Source organism: Mizuhopecten yessoensis, unplaced genomic scaffold, assembly GCF_002113885.1.
Source record: "Mizuhopecten yessoensis strain PY_sf001 unplaced genomic scaffold, ASM211388v2 scaffold4701, whole genome shotgun sequence".
Lineage (NCBI taxonomy): Eukaryota > Metazoa > Mollusca > Bivalvia > Pectinida > Pectinidae > Mizuhopecten > Mizuhopecten yessoensis.
This window is the reverse complement of record NW_018405678.1, coordinates 527,336-550,883: the sequence shown is the minus strand read 5'-3', so window position 1 is coordinate 550,883 and position 23,548 is coordinate 527,336. Positions and strand designations below refer to the sequence as shown.

The 23,548-nt window shown below is 33.0% G+C and overlaps 1 protein-coding gene across 7 annotated transcripts in view; it reads left to right on the top strand.

Annotated features, from left to right (window-relative positions):
- The window catches only part of LOC110449613 (cyclic nucleotide-gated channel rod photoreceptor subunit alpha-like), a 32,200-nt gene extending 13,004 nt beyond the window's left edge, over positions 1 to 19,196 (top strand). For 2 of the 7 annotated variants that reach the window (XM_021496581.1, XM_021496580.1), the window contains exons 3-16: positions 405 to 425; positions 1,847 to 1,905; positions 6,727 to 6,788; positions 6,982 to 7,070; positions 8,666 to 8,765; positions 9,727 to 9,881; positions 10,440 to 10,526; positions 11,944 to 12,040; positions 13,823 to 14,649; positions 15,798 to 15,893; positions 16,137 to 16,278; positions 17,369 to 17,479; positions 18,389 to 18,458; positions 18,753 to 19,196. In XM_021496581.1, coding sequence (XP_021352256.1) covers positions 405 to 425; positions 1,847 to 1,905; positions 6,727 to 6,788; positions 6,982 to 7,070; positions 8,666 to 8,765; positions 9,727 to 9,881; positions 10,440 to 10,526; positions 11,944 to 12,040; positions 13,823 to 14,649; positions 15,798 to 15,893; positions 16,137 to 16,278; positions 17,369 to 17,479; positions 18,389 to 18,436 — 1,894 coding nt within the window. In that variant the 3' untranslated portion in view covers positions 18,437 to 18,458; positions 18,753 to 19,196. Of the gene's footprint in view, positions 1 to 404; positions 426 to 1,846; positions 1,906 to 6,726; positions 6,789 to 6,981; positions 7,071 to 8,665; positions 8,766 to 9,726; positions 9,882 to 10,439; positions 10,527 to 11,943; positions 12,041 to 12,834; positions 12,957 to 13,822; positions 14,650 to 15,797; positions 15,894 to 16,136; positions 16,279 to 17,368; positions 17,480 to 18,388; positions 18,459 to 18,752 lie in introns of those variants that run through there. The other 5 variants (XM_021496585.1, XM_021496584.1, XM_021496582.1 and 2 more) reach the window with 5 other exon arrangements.
- Positions 19,197 to 23,548: the final 4,352 nt, after the last annotated feature.

Genomic DNA, 23,548 nt, shown 5'->3' with positions numbered 1-23,548 from the left:
AACATCACACAGATAGCACGGTCAGTTTTGTACTGTATACAGGGATTGTCACTAATATAGACAACATCGCACAGATATCAGTTAGGCTTGTGTATTATTGTATAAGGAATCGTCAGCATCTACTGTAAATAATAGCAAACAAATAAGAAGGTGAAACTTTAGGGTAATCGTCACTTAGAGAAAAGATCACACAGATATCACGGGCAGGTTTGTACTGTATACAGGGATTGTCACTAATATAGACAACATCGCACAGATATCAGTTAGGCTTGTGTATTATTGTATAAGGAATCGTCAGCATCTACTGTAAATAATATCAAACAAATAAGAAGGTGAAACTTTAGGGTAATCGTCACTTAGAGAAAACATCACACAGATATCACGGTGAGATTTTTGTGTTACAGTGCTCGCCTTTCCTATTCAGCGTAAGTATTTGTTGTCAAATTCTCACAGTGTTTTCGTTTCTGTAAACATGAATGGTGGTATCAGCATGGACAGTTCACGTCTCCCTCTGTGTAACACTGAATTACGTTCATTGTTTTGATTTACTTAGCATTGATTTGCACATCCTGATTTAACACTTGTGTTTAGTTTTGTACGCTGTGGTAGCTGGTTTTTCCTTTTTGTTGTTTTTTGTTTTGTGGTTTTGATATGTTTTTGTTAATTGTCACCAGGAAATTGCTATGAATTGTGTAGGAATGAGTGTATCTAAAACCGTATTGAATTCTTTCATTTGACTGCTCGCATACCTATCTGCCGAAACTTTTCTACAAACGATGAAATGTATGATACGCACTATTTAGTGATATACTAGTAATAAATGTTTGATTTTAGTTTAGGGTAAATAATTTTCATTTTGGGATGTTAGATATAGATGAGTTATATATTATGTTAACTGTTCTACCCCTGCTCAGGATCCATCTGTCTATCGCATTTATTGATGTCAGAATCAATTTATATCAAGTTGCACTAGTTGACTGACACCAGAAATAGAATTCTAAATTATTTTGCTTATTTGAAAAAAACCCATATGAGTAGATTTAACATATAATTTTTTACGATGATTATATTTAATTAAAAGGCATGCACGTTATGCTACCACCATTCGTCTAAGAAAAAGTTAGCTTTGCATAGGTGAAGGAGATAAATTGAGGGCAACGTAGAAAGGAATTCTTCAGAAAACAAGAAAAAGTTACGTTAAAATATGTAAGCGATAAATGAGGTGGCAAATGGTACGGGGGACAATATATTGAGGTTTTACTGTAGCATGTTCCCATTTAAAACTAAAATCAACTACTTATACTATAAAAATAAACTGCTTAAATTCAAACTAGTCGATCCAATTGAAAATTTTCGCCCTTTACATATTATCTCTTGTATTGCATTTCATGTTGTCAGATCATTAGAAAGAAACTTAAACATTTCGAAATTACTAATGCAGGTATATATTGTTAGGGGTATAATGCTTTAACAAGATTTGCCACTACGAAGGCTTTCAGATGCGATTAAGCGCGTCTTACAAATGGTTATAAGCAACTCTATTGCAAAGCTTCCGCAATGTTTTAAATATGATTTCCGATCCCGTTATGGCATTTTTATTAATAAACCTTAAATTGTAAACTATAATGAGAATGGTTGTTTTTTCTTGTCTTCCTCTATATAGTACAAGGGTTCTTACTTCCATGCTTTTTCGCTTTGGATTTAAATAAAATGTTTCATTAGGTAAGGGTTGTGCAATTTATTTCGATAGCAGTGTTGAAAAACCTTTCAATAAAGACATGAGCTAGATAACCTTAGTATATAAATATGTTATGTGTTCTTAATTTATTTTTTAATTATCTTTCAGGTATGTTTTCGTCATAGTCAGTTACCTAATCGGTGTTTTCATCTTCGCCACAATTGTCGGTAAGGACATTGACTTTCACAATCTATTGTCATTATTCTTTGAATTCATTTTAATAATGCTGGAAGGGTCATTGATCTACCGGTTACCTCATCCCTATTGCTGTACTTATTAGTTATGTACAATGAATTGAATTGAAAGCTAATCGCTTTTCAAGAGCCTGTTTCAGAGATGAAGTTTTACTGCCAACAGGCTGGCGAACCCTTGTTTCGTTACTTAATAATGCTGTTCTTGTTTTATGTCGTTGATGTAATTACACAGGTATGAACATTGATATTCATTTATTTTCACACTGTGATTTCTGGGTTTGTCGTGAAAACACATTCTCTTATCGCAATCACGTGGATATAATCGAAAACCCATCGCAGGTGGACTCGAGATATTATCCATGTGAGCGATAAGAAAACTGTTCGAACGACAAACCCTGTAAATATTGTGTGATAAACTGTTTATCATCTATATACTACTACCTTATATATTTCTTCATTAAAAAAAGTCAACTTCACACCATATTTTCCAAACGACTTCCAGGCTCAATTGTCATCGATCGCAAATCCTCGGCCTGTGGCAAATGTGAACAAATAGAAGATTTGCGCGGAGGAATACCATGAACCTTAAAGTCAAGTAGAACAAAATAATTAAAAAAAAATATCTGATCGTTATTGGCTTTTCCATATGCATATTTACGCTGAAATGGTGTTGTTATTCTCACAATATTTTTTCGTGATTTTGTATTAATCTGTTTATGACGGACTATTTTCTTATACCCTCGTATACCTTTTTGTGTGGAAATTATTTCCGGTTTCGGACTTCACCTGACGCGAGCAGACGTTCTGTTTTGAGAAATACGTTCCAAAGTGCTTTGAAATGGGTAGATCAGTTCTCAAGTTGTTCTCAAGTTGTTCTCAAGTCTTTCTCAACTTCTTCTTATACTGACAACCCATGGTATTTAATCTATCATGCTACCGGTAGGTGGTATAAATGATACCGTAATTCAAAATCGTATCTGAAATCTTTTCTTTCGTTTAAAACACTTTTTTGTTTTATTAAAAAATCTCAGTAAATTGTAATATATTCACATTTGATATTTTTCTTATATCATTTTTTTTCTTTCACGAAGATGATACGGAGAAGGGTTTATTATCACATTGAATAGGTATTTTTCTGACGTATATTGTTTGTAAATATTCTATTCTGTAATCGATTAGTCATTTTTTACAAGGAAGGTAAGAGACCGCACGTTCAATAGATTAAATCGGCCAATAACGAGAATACTGTATCATACAATACTTAACAAACACATGTCTGCATGCAACCTATACCAATGATCTGCTGTTGTTTATATCAAACACAATATGTCTCATAGAATCAGGAAATACGCCTAACCTAAATACAGCCTATCCGGATTCATCGTAGCCAAACTCTGAACGGTAAATCTTTGTGTACGTGACAAAAGCCGTTTCCCCTCACGTACTCTATTTGACACACCACAATCTTAACACAAGGTCCATTGCGTTTTAAGGGGTGACATTTATTGACATTGCTGAATCCAAACTTTGTTGATATTTCCTTGATCTACGTAACGTCAAAGTAAGGAATGTTTCTGCTGATCTTTCTCAACGGGCGACCAATCATTTGCTATCTACCTGATTCTGTGAATGGGATCATTCTGATTGATACCTACCTACTTTCCCTTCGCCCCGGCCGGAGCATAAGGTCGCCACAAATTTTCGCCATCCAGTTCTGTCTTTTGCCTTTGTTTCAGTTTCTCTGCAGGTCATATCATTCTCTTTCAGTTCAGATCCGATGGTTCTGCGCCAGGTGGTCTTAGGTCTGCCTCTTGGTCTATTCCCCTGGGGTGTCAATCTAAGGGCTATCCTGGTTTTATTGGATCCTTGTAATCTGATAACATGCCCCACATAACGAACAAATTGCTGCCTGTTTTCCAATTCAAATATTACATTAGTGCAGACTTTTAAAATGAAATTTTGTCCTTCATATTTTATTTTTATTTTATCAACGAATTTTTTTAATCAACGAAATAACAACTACATGCTATTATGTATTTGCTTTCTATGAACGTCTTCACTATGTAGACAAGTAAATCTACATATTGAGGTAAAGTGCAAAATTGCAAAATAGCTTCTTTGAACAACTCAATTCTTATAATACGTTTGACGAGCATCTAATAAGAACAGGGCACCTTATATTTTAGGGCTTTAAAACTAGACCCTGAATTTCAATGCGACATAGAACAACAGCGCATGGTGATTATCGGTTACGTAACATTAATAAATAAGATTTTGCAAAAGTGTCAAGTTACATTTGAAAGTCTATTAAGCTGATTTGAAGTATTCGAATTCCTTGTCACCTGTTATTATATATTTTTCATTCATATAGCTATATAAAAAGTTGAATTATAATCATACAAGTGAAATTTATTTATAGTGAATTATAAAATGTACAGATGACCAGGAAATCTATGCATAAAAAACATGCAGGTGATATTTTTAATTCACTGACAATCTTTCACTCTCATGACAAACCAATGAAACGGAACGGCTGACTGACAATGATCAAAGAACATATTGTTATTATCCCTAACTAAAATGGATTTGGTCTGAACTATACTCATTGGGTCAAGTCAACTGGTGTATCTGGGGGTAACGGCTTTTGTCACGTACACATAGTAGCATACCGAACGTCAAAGAGGTGATTGCAAAGCTTTACCATTCGGTTATTGGCTACGATCAATCTGGATGAACAGAAATGAAAAAGACTTACTTGAAAGTTTATTTTTCTAATAATGTACAAGAAGTCCTATAAATCTGGCATGCTTTTCTTAATTGATCAATACTATGAGTTTGCCAAAAAAAATAACAGGGTTTCTTTCACGTTGATTTCGAAATTCCTCTTTGTTTGTTTTCCAATTGCTCGACGTTCAACAATTCTGTTCTAAACTTAATATTCCAGAGCATACGATACCGTCGTGCTGCACTTGAATCAATTGTGTTTGTTCTGTACTGTAAGAATGATTAATAGAGCTATTGCAAAGCCAAGCCGACATGAATGACAAGTATCAAACCTTAGATATTTTGAGTAACAAAAACAGAATAGAACGTTTCAGATGCAGCTGTCTGCAAACAGATGTCGGGGGAAAATAAGCTAGAGGAAAGTATCGTGCAAATTTGTTAGCCTAAGTGCGTGGCAATCATGTAATTTTTTTAAAGTATTCGAATCAATGTTCATGGGCTGTGTTTGTTAAATATGTTTAGACACTCGTGTGTGTAATTGTTTAAGATTAGAAATACCGGCTTTTGTTACCAAATCAAGCTCTCTATATCTTAAAAGTATCTACAACTCCTCTGGTATTCCAAATCGCAGCAGTGTATATTGCGTCTCATGGCATAGTTGGTAGTGTACAGCACAGAGACCTGAGAATTTGTTACAGTTATATTTGGACCCTAATTGAGGTGTTCGAAGTAATTTTGCATGTTTTAGGAGTTTAGATCGACTTTCAGTAAATATGCCAACCCCAATGTACGAGAAGGGAGGAAGCTCTCGATGTCAACAAATCGACCCCACCAAACTTTCTTGCATCAAAAACCACATTTCTAGTTGATGTACAAAAAAATACTTAGTACCGTTGGAAAGATAGATATTTTTTCTTTTAAAATCCTTCTATATGCTTGTTAAATGTAATTTTTTTCGCAGTCATAGAGCCACTTTTGTGTATTTTTGAAGTTGACGTCAGCAACGTGACGTTGAAAATAAATAACAATGACAACCAGAACACGTTTACAACCTCAAACACACACCCTCACATATAAGGAAGTTCTAAAGGGGCTGCTTTCCTTATCTATAACGCGTGTAGAATAACATAACTTTGCTATTTTAAAAAGTTAAGATCTGGCTATCATTGCGTTTAATAATACATAGCATTGTCAGTAACGTGCTACAGTTAATTAAGTCTTATGTGGAAGTTTTTTTCTGCACTGATAAAAGAACCAAGATAGGCTTTACATTATAATTGTTCAAGTTGAAATAAAAAAAAAGAAGTAATTAACGACAAAAAGCCGAAAAGTAAAATGAAAAAGGTAAATATAAACCGAAAAATTGGCACGCAATGCGTAATAAGAAGTTAATGTCAAAACTGTAAGTAACGGACTGAGAGGACATCAAATATGAGGGGGAGACTAAAAAGCAGAGTTAAATTAAATCTCATTTTGCTTGTTAATTCGTTTATATATTAGAGGTTAATCAGAGAGAGGGCGTGACATTCTTCTTTATTTTCATATATACATCAGTAGATCCTTTCCTCTTTTCAACCGGGTAAATAGTACCTTAACGTTGGAGGATGTATTAAAAGAATTCACATTCATACCAAAACTTTGTATACACTGTTAATGCAAAATCGATGTATTCAAAACTGAAAGTAAGAGAAGTAAATTGACTTATTACATGCCTGTGGATATGTGTGGCGAAGATATAAATCGTCCTTTCCGAACGGAGTATTTGTGTTGGAATAATGTTATCCTGCACAATATATTAATTTCCATATAGATATGCAGATGATGTGAAGTTATGTGATTTATGAGTGTGACAGAATATCGATGACTTTTTAGAACGCTCATTGCTTAGGTTAAATTTTGTGAATTATGCTTATCACACGAGTGTAACTAAGTTAATGAGTTTTCTGAGACGAATGAATGAGCGTTTTTTGAGAAGATATTTTCATTATGGTGATTGCAAACCGATAAACATTTTACAAACATACATTTTTTTGTAGATGAATATAAAACATGTTTAATTATTGTTTTCAGGACAGGTGGGAAATGTTATAACAAACCGAAATGCCAGTAGACAGGAATTTGAGAGGCTTCTGGTAAGTTGGAATACGAAATGATCATATCATAAGTCAAACATATGGAATTTTACAATCATTGGCACCCAAGTATAATTTGTATGAGGACAAAATGGTTTATGGAAATAACATAAACGTAGTCAGTATACTCTGTAGACTTATATGATATTATGGTTACCGATTTAAGATGTTTAAAGTTTTATGTCTGATGTAGGATGGGGCTAAGCTGTACATGAGGATGCACAACGTTCCACCACAGCTTCAGAAACGGGTACAAAGATGGTACGATTACGTGTGGAAACGGTAAGTCTCCTACAGCTTCAGAAACGGGTACAAAGATGGTACGATTACGTCTGGAAACGATAAGTGTCCCGAAACTTCAAACATGTTCACAAAGATGATGCAATTACGTTTGGAAACAGTAAGTCTCCACACAAAAGAAATGTGGTCAAAAAATGTACGATTACATCTGAAAACGGTCTCCCTAAGCTCAGACATGTGTACAACGACAGTGCGATTGCATCTGGAAGTGGTAAGTTTACCACAGCTCCGAAATGTGTACAAAGTCGGTAAAGATATGTGTGGAAACGGTTATACTACCTCAGCTTCTGAAACGTGAACAAAGTTGTACACTTTCGTGTGAAAACGGTACAAAGGTGATACGAAAAGAACAGAAAAGAAAAAAAAGTAAGTGAAGGAATATGACCTGAAACATGTTATCAAAAAGGAAAATAAGCAATATGAAACATGTATAAGGAAATGAAACTTGTTGAGGGGTTTATATTTAATCATTGTGGTATTTATTTCTTTGTAAATTTCAACATTTTTATTATTGTTTTATTGTATGATTGCTAATTATGCAATGCGCAGAGGTTACGTGTAACGATGGAAGGGTAAAGGAACTATCATTTCAGGATGCTATTATAATGTTTGAGCTTATGAATCCACAACTTTTAAATCTTTACTTGCTTTTGTTATTACTCTTTAGTCGTCATTATTGTATATGTAATAAATGTGAAAAAATCTACATAACGGAATCTACATAATTTCGGTCACGCTATACCTATTTTATAAAATGTAATAACAGCGTTGCAGTAATATTTATCACGGTTATGATAACGTTGAAATGAAATAGTTTTTCCCTTTTATGGTAGTCGTTTGATATAATTTTATTTAGCTGCAACAACGATACTGGATATTTTATTCTTTATGATAAAATACTGCAGAAAATCATCTGTCACCAAAAACTTTTGTTTTACATCTAATTGTTTTCTGTTACATTATGTTGACTTTAACAATTGAAGTGCATCTTTGCAATATCAATGGACTCATCTCACAGGAATAATGATGAAAGACATATCAGCGCGCAATATGACGTCATTCTGAGTAATATGATATACAAATGACATCTGAAATAATAAAATGAGTCAAGAGGTTTTATTTATTTTATGTGAGGCTTTTCTTGGATAAAGGAAAAGTTTGATGAGAGCTTATCACTCTAATATCAAATGAAACGAATAAGAGCTCTTTAAATAACATTACCTTGCATGAAATTAGAAAAGCATTTAATTTTGACCATCTGCAAGACCTCAAATACGCCATGTATGTTAAATATCTATCGTCTGCAATGCACTCTCACAGAGTTGTGACTTCATGTTTTGTATCTTAACTTTGATGTCACAATGCGTGACATTACATGATGGAATACACAAAAATATGTCATTGATTTATATGTACTAAAAGCGTTATGGTTCAAGAAACACATACTGAAATAACACGATTATTTTATACCTATAGTCATACAAAATATTATGCAAATATAATCGCCAATTGTTATCTACGTGTAGTTTCATGACATTTATATATAACATTTAACTTAATACATTTTTTTACAACAGTGGCAGGATGAAGGGATCTGACATCAATTCTCTAGGTATGCTACCTGATAAGTTTAAAACTGAGCTGGCCATTCATGTAAACCTCGAGACACTGAAAAAGGTACGTGCCCATTTATTGACGTTTCTATCAATAGTATCTAAATAATCAGTTTTCATGAAATAGGCTGCTTTTGATTGTTTCTTTATACATAGACAGTCAAACGATTGTGTTTACAAAAAAGGTTTTTCATGCATGAAAAAAGGTTGAAAAAGAGTTACTTTAAAACGCATCTTTTGATTTTGACTTAATAACGGATTAATATTAATATTAACTGATCCTTACAGGCACAACAATCTTTAGAATTTAAAATGATTTTCTCAAAATATGTATTAATTCACGAAATTGACATTAGATTAACACTAGATATAAGGTAGATATATGTTGAGAAAATATTTGCATATTTTCCAGTCACGGTCGGTATAAATATGTGATTGAAACAACGAATTAATATAGATATAATTAAAATATTATGAAAATGTTTCCTCCTTTCAGTAAATCAATTCATTATTCAAAGTACTATCGAAACTTTTCTTTCATTTTATATTTTCTTTTAATATTCGTCCTCATGAAATGGTAACTAAAAAGAAAACTATTTTAGATTAAACAATTCACTGTGTCTGTATAGCTCATAACAAAGTCATTGTTGATTTACACACTATGAAAGTTACGGCAAAGGCTGGTCTGCATATATGTATCTTCACATATAACAGAAGTTAGATTTATAACCTATTTCGTCTACACCGATCAATCATGCTCGCTAAATTCCAAATTACGAAATCAAATTTTACTAACAAATTATCAAGTAAAGACAAAAGAAAAAACTTCAAATATATCACTATTAAAGATGACTTACTAAATATGTATATATAAAAAAACAATTCTTATGACACTATCTGATACAGTATAAAATTAGATCACATAGTTGTATCCTGTTAAGGTAGAACAAGACTTTTTGTAGAAAGATTTCTTTCGTTGTTTATCTTTATTTATAATATTTTTACACACTTTCCTTTCAAATCAGGTAACCATATTTCAAGAGTGCCAGCCGGAATTTCTTCATGACCTGGTGCTGAAGATGAGGGCGTACATTTTTACCCCGGGAGATTTGATCTGTCGACGTGGAGAAGTAGCACGGGAGATGTTTATTATAGCTGATGGTCTCGTTGAAATTATTAGGTGATGATTATTACCAAAACAACAATTTCTTCTAAAAATATTAAGCATTATATAAAACTGGCTTGGAAAATGATTTTAAAAAGGGATGATAGGTTTTATAACAAATTTGTATATAGAGAAACATTGACTCTGCTCAACGAGTTTTCCAGTTATGTTATACAAAGATAGGTAACTCTGGATGAGAAATTGGAATTAGCAGGCCTAAAAAAGAGGCGAAGGGTAAAAAAAAGATAATTTTGTACACAATAAAGATTTCAACATATTAAACTGCATTAATTTCAATGTTAAAATTAAAAATTAAATTAAAAAAAAGTAATCAACAGTACAGTTATCACATAAGCAATCATACGAAAAATATGTTTAATATACAGTCGAACCTAGTTATCTTGAAGTCGACGGGGTCGTGGAAAAACTTTCAGTTAAAGGAGTTCGAGATAACGAGGTTCGACTGTAGTATCATAGGAAGATAATGTACAAAAACGAACTGTTTGCGCGAAATGATGATAAAGTGAACATGATACAGTTTTATATTTTTTATCATATCTTATTTCTTTGTAGCGAAACAGGAACAATTTTGACTCAAATGGGAACTGGAGACTTTTTCGGAGAGATTGGTATTCTTAATCTTGATGCCGGTATAAACAGGTAACTAATATCTTATTTCCAAATAACGGGATATATGCGTTATGGCATGTATCACTGCAATTCTGTTTCACTTTCAAATGCTATATCAAAGCGGGTTCTATCTAAAGGTATACTTACTCTCGAAAGCACCAAAGACGATAGTTTGATAGGTAAACTCCGAAGATCTTTTGACATGAAAGCATTGTGCATTTCCTAATGTAGTTAATATAATTAAGAAAGTATTCATTACGCTTTCAGTCATGCATAAAGGACTAAAGCTCACACAAAACATAATTTCAGCAATATTTGAAATCACTTTCAATAGCAGTGCATTGTGTCCTAGCTGTCAATTCCTGGCCCAACAGTGTGTCCTTTCTCATAACACTCGGACATTTTCTTTGTTTTCAGTAAGTGACAAATCCCCCCGATATGGAGATATTTTTCAGTTTACTGTTATACGGTAGTATTGTGATGTGTGTATATGGAATTAAAGCATGATATTGGAATTACCATCTAACACTATTATTTTATGTATATTATCATGATATAATTGGAAAATAGTTATTATTTAATTTTAAATGGAATCTTACTGGAACATTATCAAATTAATCAGTTGTGATATTATTCAGATTTGCTTTCGACTACATGTTTGATTAAGACATGGAAGTATTGTTTTTTGATTTATGTGTTATGTATTGTTGAGATTGACTTGCAATATTCTTAAATTTATTGTGGACATGGTATGTATTTTATTTTTATTTATATTGAACTTTTTTCAAGAGTTTGTTTTCTAATTTACTTTCAACAACTTTTTTTCTGTCAGTTCATACCTCAGGGTGGATTTATATTGAAATACTAGGTTGTTATACATGTACAATAAGCTTCCTTATAACGAGGACGTGTTGTACTTAAACTTAATAACCTTGTTGGAGGCGTGACAGACATACTTCCTTGATCTTCTTATCAGTGGGTCATGGCCACACTATGACACCGTCTGAACACGTCCTTCTTCTGAGTAATAAACAGTTCTAAATAAGATAAATTAGTTACAAAAAAAATGGCTTGGGATATTCTAAAGATAGTATTTTTTCCGTTAACATATTTCCCTTCAACATATTATATTTCTAAGAGTAATTGAGGGTTTAACGAATTAATAAAATAATAATAATTATATATGGTGTTTTAAGTGGTGCTCTTACCTCCAAAATTGAAATAACAGATGTCTGGTGTAGAAAACACTTGTTCTTCCTGTAGAACCCGGATTACTTTGTCGCTCCTCCGTTGTTTTTTGTAGTTGTTCCTGATCTCTTTCCCTTCGTTTTAACAGATGTCGATAACGAATTGTTAATTAAGTTATTGAATATACACACTGCTTTTCTAACATCATGACTAAATATGTTTTGCTTATTCTTTACTAAATCTTTCTGCGAACTTTCAGGCGAACGGCCGACGTAAAATCAGTTGGCTATTCGGAACTATTCGGGTTGTCTCGGGAGGATGTGTTAGAGGCCCTCAAGGATCACCCTGAGGCGGAGGTAGGTACAATTTACTACCGCACTCCAGAAAATTATACCTGATATAGAAAAAAACCCAATTAAAACTAAATATGCATCTTATCAAGTCGGTTATATCTTGAAATGATCAGCGCTCAGGTTGTTTTACTTTTTTTTTAAAATTTATTATACTGAGAAGAACAAAGCTTGAATTGGCATGTATTTGAAAACTTTATCTCGCAGGTTTATGGTGTTTGAATTGTGCCATTTCATCGTTGTGCAAGGCGAAGGGACCAAACATTTATAATATACATTACTTCGTTCTCTCCCTTTTTAAACGAAGAAGGCGAAGGATAGAAAAGACAAAGAACGTGGAGAATAGGAAAGAATATAAGCACTTCGCTATCTTTTTCTTATCGTCCCTTCGTCTTCATGTCTGGAGAGACGACGGAATGAATTACCGATACTTGCCTTTCATTCGTTTACTACCTACTGTAATACAGAATAAAGAAAAGAGAAAATGGAACAAATAACCAACCATTAAAGGAAACATACAGTTTATAGTTTAAAGTATCGTTGACTTTATAATTTTAATAGATTTATAGCATTAATAATTATTTTATTGTCTAAGATCATTTCATATTCTTTTTTATTTTTGGAATGTTAAATCCAACAAAAGATAATATTTTATGATCAAGACAACATAAAGTTGAATCGTGGGTAATAAGAGTAAAAACGACATTCGCGTCGATTCGTAAATTTTAATTGCAGGAATGTAAAGTAAATGCAAAAGAGGCTTCCATGACCATGTACATAAAAAGCATATCAATCTGCAGACTATTTTAGTGGAATATGGAAGAAAAAGATTGAAATTTTCGGCCAAAGACAATCCGTGCAATGGAAATGTTGTTAAGGACATTGATGATAAGAAACCCAAGAACAGTATCAGGTATCACACGTAGGTCACATGGTTTAGGTTTAGTAGTATTTGTAGTATGTCATGTCGTGCACATAGATTCCCCCGGAAGTTGTACGTTTTAGTATAACAGGAAGCGACACAGACGCCATAGCAGATTTTAACTGATAAAGGTCTGAACTTTGGACTTGTCTTTTATGAATGAAATCTTATTAAATCGTCTCAGTTGAATGACAAAATTTACAAAATTGATTAGGCTATCGTTTGGTGTCATTCTGTTATGAATGGCACAGACGTCGATATTGTCCTACTCTTTTATTTGTAAAGTTCTACATGCATTCTTATTGGAAGTATCAACCTCTCTAGTGACTGAAGATAATGGTCTGCTATGGCGTCTGATCCCATTTGATGCAAAACGTAGAAGCCTCCGTATATTCAGCCTACTAATTTATAATCCACGTTTGTTTCAGTAAGTTAATGTTGGTTCTGCTTTCACATAACGATTTCCTGAATACTAATTAAATGTAGTGAATGGTCCATTCCACAGTCGTATACTGTCATTTGATATTTCTCATCGTGGTTTGGTTCGAAGGGTCAAGATAGGATGTAAAAGATGACCAAGAGCGCTACAAAATGTCCGAATGTTAAATGTCAACAGTTGAAAGACCCTTACAGAATTTCTCCTATTACTTATTGATATAAAACTGAATAGCATCGACAAGGTGAAATGATTTTGGACCATTACAAAGCATACATATAACATAGTAATGCACTATTTATATAAATGACAAATTGTGAATGTGGGGACTCAGTTTCTACGTCATTCTCTAAATTAACATTGACTAATATTTCTGTAATATACTTTTCTCTAAACACTATAAACATAGAAATTTGTTATTGCTTTACAGCAAATTATCCGATGCTATGGACAAAGACGGTTAAAGGAAATAGAAAAGGATCGCAAACAGACAAAACAATTAGCTAACGCAAATCTATCACCGGGACATCTATGGTCGCCAAATTCCCCGTGTAAAGGACTTCGTGCGATTATAACCGCCTCACAAAAAGCGTCGCCTAATAAGCAAGGAGGATTGCCTGGAATTCGAGTTTCGAATTTTGATGAAGAAAACGAAAATCGGTTGAATGGAAAATCTAAATTTGTTAATAGTGTCAAAAGATTAGTAGGTAAACGTAGTCGAAGAAAGAGCTATAAAAGTCAACATAAAATTCACCAGACAAGTTTGGTCCATCCAGTGGAAAATTCCCATTCCACTCCTATGTATCCAGGTTATGACACAGAGACAAATCTATCGGCAAACGTCAGAGGCAATCCGAATGGAACTTTAGTTTGTGAAGCTATAGAGAATGATAGTAGTAACAAAACACTAGGTGTCGGTTCGGCTGAACTACTAACACAATCACTAAGCGTAAATCCGAACGACTTGTGCCAGAGGCAGAGTTCAAGTGAACATAACACAAATGTTGCAACGATTGGAATTGTAGAAGAATGTGGGATGTGCTCAAGAACGAATTCCCAGAAAATTCAGGCTGGAGACAGTTTATCCTCGACGAATGTGATTAGTGCTGATTTGTTATCACCTGTCTCAAATACTAATACTCAAAACCTACTTATGCAAGGAAACCCTACACCACAGCAACCCGTTACCATGTCAACTAACAGTCACGAAAATTGTGCCGACACAGTTACTAACCCTAACAGTGAAAACTCGTCCAGGTATAGTGAGGGCTACGCTGCTGTAGTGATGCTTTTTATATATGCAGTGTTTTAGTTGAAATATCATGGACTAAATTCAATAACTAAAAAAATCAAACATATGCACCAATTTTAAAAGGGATTTTGAGTTGATAAAAGTAAAAAATTCTATTATTTTTTAAAATTCATTTTATATTTTTATATGTCGAAACAAAATTGCCGTGTCTTTGACTACCGATTGAAATACACATATAGGTTATGCAATCATATCATGATACTTCTTTATCTATTTTGATAATTGCATCCTATGACGTATTATATATGGTCCATTCTTTTTGTAAATTGTAAGAAATGTGTTCGAGTATACCCCCTGAAATACATCAAATGTGGATTATTTAACAAATCAAAATCTTTTAGATTAATATCAAGGCATGGGTTCTTGTCTACCTTTCAAATGTGTAAGTACTCCAATAACTTATTCTAAAAATACATTCTTAAAATGCGTTTCTTATTGTTGAATTGATTGAGGGGAAAATGCATGGTGGCCTTTATTCTTTGTGTAAAAAGGTATAAGAAATGTATACATCAGATGTGCCAGTATTCCACTCTATTTTTTATTACACACTTACTATATACACAATTTTTTAGACGTGCTAGATAGTATACTTACCGTAAAACCATTCTGCAATAATTGGTGATAACTGTGTTTGGACAAATATAGAGACATGACATGACCCCCGCATTGATAAAACCGTTTCCTTGATCATAATCAAGTTACGTGCTCAAATCAGCGTTCTTACAACTTACTGAGATTGAATGATACAGTCAATACATACCATAGGAAAAGTATTAAGCCTCATCCTTCGATTAAGTAATGACAACAATTAATATGAATCGAGTTAGGGTACGTAATCTGAGTTTGATGACGGTTTTACGAATACGGGGCTTGGTTTTCTTGCAGAAATCAGTAGTTCAATTTTAACGTTCATGGTATCTAGTTATCAGCCTCGAACTGAAAAATATACGCAAAATATTTGTAAATGAACAATGCTGTTTTTGTTTTCAAAATATATCTATTACTGAAACAATAAATTCTAATTTGAAACAGTTTGCTGTCATATGGTGCAATATCTACCATTTGAATAATTTTGTCTATTCCATGGCCTTAGTGGATTGTACCAACCGCCATATCGAAATTACATCCGGGTTCTTCAAGGTACGTCAAAATGGCCAGAATCCTTCACATTACCGGATAAAATCACAAAGTAAGTATGACAGCATTAACGGTATGTTTCCGAGCATTACTGATAGATTTACAGAGTTAGATATACTAAGTTATTGCTTAATTACACATGCAAACATGATAAAATATAATGGCACTGTAATGCGTAAACATTTACCAGTGAACATCTTAATGTCACTTTATGAATATCATAATATTGTGGGATGATTAAGATAAAAATACTGACTGAATATTTTAGAATTACTGACACGTGACTTTGTTCCAGTATCGAAGAAGAACATTCACCATGTGGCTCGCCCCGGATATGTAGTCGCCGTACGTCCGTTGGATCTGCAACCCCCGATAGCCGTGCCACGTGCTGTTGTTACAAATTAAGACATCACTTTAATGACATGGAACACAAACTGGTGGGTTGGTAATTGTATAAAATTTCTTTGTTAACACGTTTCTGCTTCAAAACGTCGTTCCATCATCTTTTACGGTATACTTTTGTTCCAGGAACTCAACGTCTATAGAAAGTGTCACGTAACAGTATACACATAAATTTAAAGACAAATTTGAAAGGCCATGATACATATCATTTGAGTCTTTTCAAGTGAGATATTCGTTTTGTAGAATAGCGTGATATTTGAAATAATACACTTTCAAAAATTGTCGGTAAAACCGAACTATTTATAATTACTGTTTTACTTGCAACTCTATAAAGATACCCAATAGAGGTATCCACAAAGCCTTCAAAACTCGTATTCCAAAGAAACACTTCTCGGGATGGTTAAATGTCACGCTGTTTTCAATATGTATACGATATAAACAAATGTGTGTGTCACTTAAGGACTGTGTACAATCATAGTCCCTTTTTCAGAATGAATGTTATGTAATGTTTTCTCTTCTTCTTTTTCTTCTTTCCACCCAGATATTTTTTTTTTTTATAAATTTTCAGCAATTTTGATAATGATATTACGATATGATGATATGATTGCAATCAGTCATAGCTTAACAAAAGGATCAGTCGGTCTTGAAACGTTGCGACACGTTTAATACGTACATTGTTTGTGTGAAAAGCAAAACTTTGATATCACATATTTCCAAACTGTGAATATTATTGAAGATTTCAGCAATTTTGTTAATAAAATGAAATACCATTCTAATAACTTTATTTAATACTTAATAGATATTTTTCCAAACGAAATCTAACACACATACAATTACCCTGAGAAGGAGAGAGGATGAGAAGAGAATTCAAGGGAAGGGGATTCAGGGTGATAAACTAGTCAAAACAGTCAACAGTGTGCATGTACTGTATACATATATGTAGTACGCATATGTGCACACACGCAAACATGTAATTCTGTCAGGTATAAATCGTTTACCATTCTAGAGATTTAGTTTTCTCTTTATTGGTGTCGTTTTGTATTGAATTCGATTTCAATTTTCATCTTTTGTTTCGGTGATGTTATATGTATTTATATTATACATAAATGCATATCTATCTTGTAGGGGAACATGGAAGAGGTTTATAAAAATACCTTAAAAATGCTAAGTGCAATTTCCGAACAACAAATTTTAATGATGAAGGAAATGAGTAAACCCAAGACCGTTTTAATGGAGGTAAGCACCCTTAATTCAAAGCTTAATGCTATACTTATTTGTGATATATACAAGGCGGTATCATAATGAACATTATCTATTTAAATGAAACTTAATTGCAATAAAAAAAAATGTTCATATGTATTTGTAGTTTACCACTGCAATTTAAGAGTGTGTTTTTGTTGGAATGCCCCTAGAAAGTTTTTCAATTCCACTCATATCACCATACGATCACATTTCCCTGCTAGTAATTTATATGTATTTGATGAGTACTGGTATATTCCAAAAAAACATTTTTCACTGACCTGTATATTGTCCTTAATAAACTGATGGTGCGTGTGTTAAAATAACACCTCCAAGTAAAAAGTATATCATTTTGATGGTAAGATCCCCTTTTCTTTTCGTTATTTTCAAGCTTTTCTGTAATTCTTTTCATGTTGTTATAAATTAAAAATGATTGAATAGCAAGTAACTGTCGGATATATATACAGTCCGTTTAGCAAGTTCAAGCTTCTAGATTCGATTGAGTTGCTACTGATCTTTATGTGGCCATGCAATTTATATTTGTGTGTACATGTATATAGTATAGATGTTTTCTCAAAACAAGATAATTCACAATAAGCGTTGATAAACTTTACTGACCTTGATTAAATCGCAAAAATAGCATGACAGGTGAACGTTGTTCCACGGCTTTTTATCACGGGCCCTGGCAAAGAGCAAAACGTGTTTTTTTTATATTTCTCACTTTGCATTTGTTTCGCTTGTGTCATTTATGTAATATTTAGAACATTTTTGTTTCATCAGTTGATAATGAACTACAAAACAAAGATACCTTTCAATACTTCGAAATACCAGCAGAAATCTTATTTTAATAACTGTGTAATTCTAACTAACAGCTTTACATTGTTGATAGCGCCATTTTTTTTTCAGGACTCCATAGATCAAAATGACCCTTACCTGGAGATTACACGATTATAGAAATCTCTCACATCGTCCATCGGTAATACATTATAATGTATTGTAAATGAACATAAAAAGATATATAAAAATATCGTTCTGTACTATTTATGATATAAATAAACGGGTTGCAAAATTGATACAAACAGTATATTTTCATAAAGCATTTTGATTTATTTATACTTTGTACTAACGAAATCTCAAGGATAGAATAAAAATATTGGAACAGATATCCTGATCTGGTTCGAACAATTTTCAGATGTGTCTTCAGAATGTTTATTGGTTTTTTTTATCATTTTTAACCGAAACTTATGCAAATGAGTTTGCTTAATTTCAGAAGTCCAGAAATATTGCCAATGGTAAAATGCGCGGTAGATTTATGTGCTGCAACGACTAAACAGAAACGGTCATGAATGAAAAGAAGGTCTGACGTGCTGATGATTCATTAAATGAAGTATGCTGATTTACTTGAAGCCGAATGCCCACACACTTTGTTTCATTATCAGCATGTTGCATAGATAGGCATTACAAGATGTTGCAGCATGGGTTTTATAAAAATGCTTGTCCGCGTAACAGCTGAAGTGTCGCAAGGAAGAAAATGAAAATAAAGAATGATCAGACACGAATCAGTAAATCTTAGTCTTGTAATGGAAGTATTAGAATGTCCTTTCATTCATTGCACCATGTGAAATGAGATATTGAATCCTCTCTTGAGGAGAAGTAAAGGCACTTCGCTCAAATTCATATTATGTAATGTTTTTGTTTTGTTACTTTAATAAAATTTCATGACATTAAAATTGTTTAATCATTTAATTACTCTTTAGTTCGTGGATAATGAAATCAAAATGTGATACATGACTACTATTTACATACATGTAAAATGATTCCAGTGTATATTTCAACAAAGTTGAAACGAAGGTAAAAAAGACCAATAAAGAGATGTTAAGAATTGTTTTAGCTGTGCCGTAGGGACGAAGATACCCTACACCAAACCAGTCAGTGTTGTTACTAAAGTATGGAAATATATCCAACAGCATGTTATTTACTAGCCGTTAACAAAGTGAATATCACATAAACGCAGATGAAGTATATCACTAAACATCGTTTTTATCGTAAATAGCACATTTCAGCGAACACCCCTAATTGGTAAACATAACATAGCAATTAGCATCTTATTCCAGTTCAGGAACGGTCGGACTCGAGATCTAGATAGTAGGACTCAAGAACACTCGGTACTTATACACATGTATTACAACTAATATGACATATCATAATTGAAAAATACAAATCAGTTATCAATCAGAAAAAAACCCATTTGTTTACATATTATATATTCTTATAACAAACACAAAACATTAAGCACGCATTATAAGATGTTTGTCTATCATACCACAAGAGATAGTCTAGTCTCTGCCAAGTTGGCATTCCTATTGCCTATAAATGACAATTGAAACAGTTAAATGCTTTAATGAACTAAGCACCTTTTGACACTTTGGTACACATAACATGTAACATCAATATAATTACATAGTTATAAAAGCACAAACGTTGAAAAAGTAAATATTCAAGTACAAAATCTCAAAATCGGTTTTTGAAAGATTCAACAGAAATTGAGGAGACGCTTAATCAAACGGAAACTCTGAATCCCCTCAATCAGGCATTCAATAAAGGGAATTTTCCTAAAAGACAGGTGGCTACTGTCACGATGGATCCCGTCCAATCTAGAAAAAAAGTATGTCGGCCGCTAACGGTGATAGAGATAATAAGTTTGTGATCGTGGTTGACATTGAACCTAGGTCTTGATAACGACTGTGAAATTTTGTAAAACGGAGATTAAAAATATAATGTGGAAACATCTGACAATCAAATTACAACAATAATATATGTAAAACATCCAAAACATGTAGAGCAGAAACTCTGGAACAGTAAATCAACCGTGACATATTAACTCTTCAACCATGGGAGGCTAAGATATAACTTATACATGAATGGGAGTAAACTGGACACTTGTTGAATTGAAATAATCAAATGTGTGATAGAGTACGATGACCAGAATTGTCATCAATGTAAAGATGAGAAGCTGAATCAGACGAGTCTGAAGTACTCTGGGTATTAAAAACACTACACATGTTTTGGCCTTCCTTAGTTTGACCGAGACAGCCGAAACTAGTCTTTGTGTTGACTGATATAGGTATAGGCCAAGATGGAGAATGAAGAAGAGCATTGTATTAGTATTAGATCTTCTACGCCAAAGAACGCTTGATATAACACCCCCAATTTTTCGTACATTGTATATCCGTAGATTATCCATAAGACTTTTTTTTTAATTTCTTTTATTTTTGAAGATTTTTTAACAGTACATCATACATTAACAATTCATTTTTCCATACAACATACACACACTCATTCCATTTCTAGTCATTAGCAAATATTCAACACAATATTAAAGATACATATTTTTTTATGTTCTATGTAGTTAATAGGGTAACTGCATATAATTGTGATATGTACTGATTTTAAGAAAGAAAAGAATGAGAGATAGAAGAATTAAAGGAAAAATTGAATCAACATAGAGAAAGAGAACTTGAATAAGAGAGGAAAAGGGTACATACTGACATGACAAAGGACTTTGATGTATTTATTAAAGGAAATAACTCGTTCATGAGTAAAGTCTCTCATTATTGTTATTTTTATTATAATATTATATTCATATTAATATTGCCAGGGACTTTGACCAGTTTTTGTATCAACTATATTTCCATACACCTATATATTGTAAATATTTGTAGAATATAGATATCACTATAGAGGATATACAAATATGGCATTGATAGTCAATCATACCAAGATTCGCCCAACTTGAGAATGAATCATAGTATATGATTCTGAACCATGTTAAGGCAAAGTACACCACATTCCAGACATAGATTCTTGTATGAAAATACTTGAGAAAATTTTCAATAAGGAACAATGCTACTTAAGAGACTACAAGTCATAATAGCAGAATATTCCAAGTTTTGTTGAGAGCAAAATCAAGCAAGACTGAAGCAACGAGATAACAAAGGGCGATAACTCTTACAGAAAAAAAACACAACTTCCTATCATATTCAAAAAGTTAACCAAGTTAGGATATCAGTTACAATATAGGAAGTGATCACCAGGCAAACATGTCTATGCAGAGGACAGACATGGAAATCGCATATCTCTTATAATTTTTTACAGAGAATGAAACATCTAAGTATTTCTATATTTTGTGTAGAGACCAGTAATCTTTTTCAGTTTTTCCATTCATTCTTAAAGATGGTAAGATAATTTTCCCCTTTACCAGTAGCTATATATTTCTAAGTGTGATATGTTTCTTTAATAAGGGTTTTCAAAGCTGATAAAGACATGCTCTTTTCCTGGCATCTTGTGTTATACAAATATTGCTTCATAACTAAAATAATTAAGTTGTCAACATTGTTTTTTCCCTCATCAAATCCACAGATAAAAGACTCTTTGTTGAAAGTAAAGGAAATGAATCATAAATCTAACAAAAATTCAAAACTTGTCAAAAACAACTGTACTTTTTCACATTCCCATCATGTATGAACTATCATTTCATTCTCAGTATTACAAGGACTGCAGAGTGGACTATCGACAAGGCCTATTTTATAAAGATATGAATTTGTAGTTAGAATATATTGATTTATTCTAAGTTGAAGCCATTGTAATTTTGTATTTTTACAAATTTTGAATGGTGTTAAGTATATTTTTCTCCATATTTGTTCATCAAAATCAAACATTGCTTCCCATTTCCTTTTCCCAGTAGATGTTGTGTTATTTTGACACAAACAGTTATACAAATATTTTACTCCCTTTTTGTGTTTGAAAAAAAATCTAAGGTGGTAGGTATGTATGGCCGTTTTATAGTTTCAGGAGAAATGTCTTCTTTAGAATAGTTCTTTTTTATCCACTTAGTAGACTTAGTGTACGCAGTAATCTGCATAGTACCACCAACTTGCTCAAGTTTAAAATTTACGGATACGGGTTCTTGACTCCCTGGGATTCCAATCTAGATAGTTGTCAAAATATTAAATTTCGTTCAAATTCTATGTAAGTGATCCTGGCCCGGGGTGGATGCCTATTTAAATTGTAATTAAACTCGGTGTGAATACTCTCGGTGTCACTCCCTATTCGTTATTCCGAATAACAAATAACGAATAACTGTCGAATTTAACTTTGCTTCTTACCTATTTACTTATTGCGTTTTAACTTTGCTTCTTACCTATTTACTTATTGCATTTTAACTTTGCTTCTTACCTATTTACTTATTGGGTTTTTGTAGATCTCTAGCTAATGCGTGAGACACATGAAACATTTTTACATCGGACAGGTACGTAAGTAACTAGAAATCCGCTAGAGACATGTACATGTACAGGGCGACAATGTTAGCTTGCAAAAAGTACATTGGATTATGCCCAAAGTTGTACCTGACAATTTATTTCCATTATCAATAAACATGCAAACACAATTTAAAAATATAAATAGATAATATAGATAAAACAATTTTCCATTCCTGTATTTACAATTTACATTTCAATAAACTCGACCCCCCCCCCCCCCCCCCCCCCTTAAATCATAATGCTTGAGATCGCCACAAACTCAATATTGTTACAATCAGATCGGTCACTTCACAATAGTGGCCACATGACCAAATCCTGCTATCCTCTCACAACGTGTATTGCATCGTCTATACATGATAAAGAGAGGATGTGGAGCAAATATTGATATCTATTACGAAGGACGTTCTAATCCAAACTATAATATAATGGCGACACAAGAAAAACTTAATGAACCTCTTGTGAATATTTCAGTGTTTATTAGCGCAGTATTTGTCTGTCTTACAACACGTACCTTAGTGTCTATACAGTGTTAAGCAAGGAAGCCGAGTAAATGTTAATATCTAATCGGGAAAGACATGCATATTTCACAAATGAATGTCATAGCGACTCCATTAAAGTCAGTGACTGTTCTATTTATGAGGGTAACACATATATTCAGGAATAAACTTATACTTGGACAAAACTCTCAGATAGAGGATCAACTGTAACGTGTAAACTCCACCAGCAGAGAAGCTGGTGTTGTGCCAAG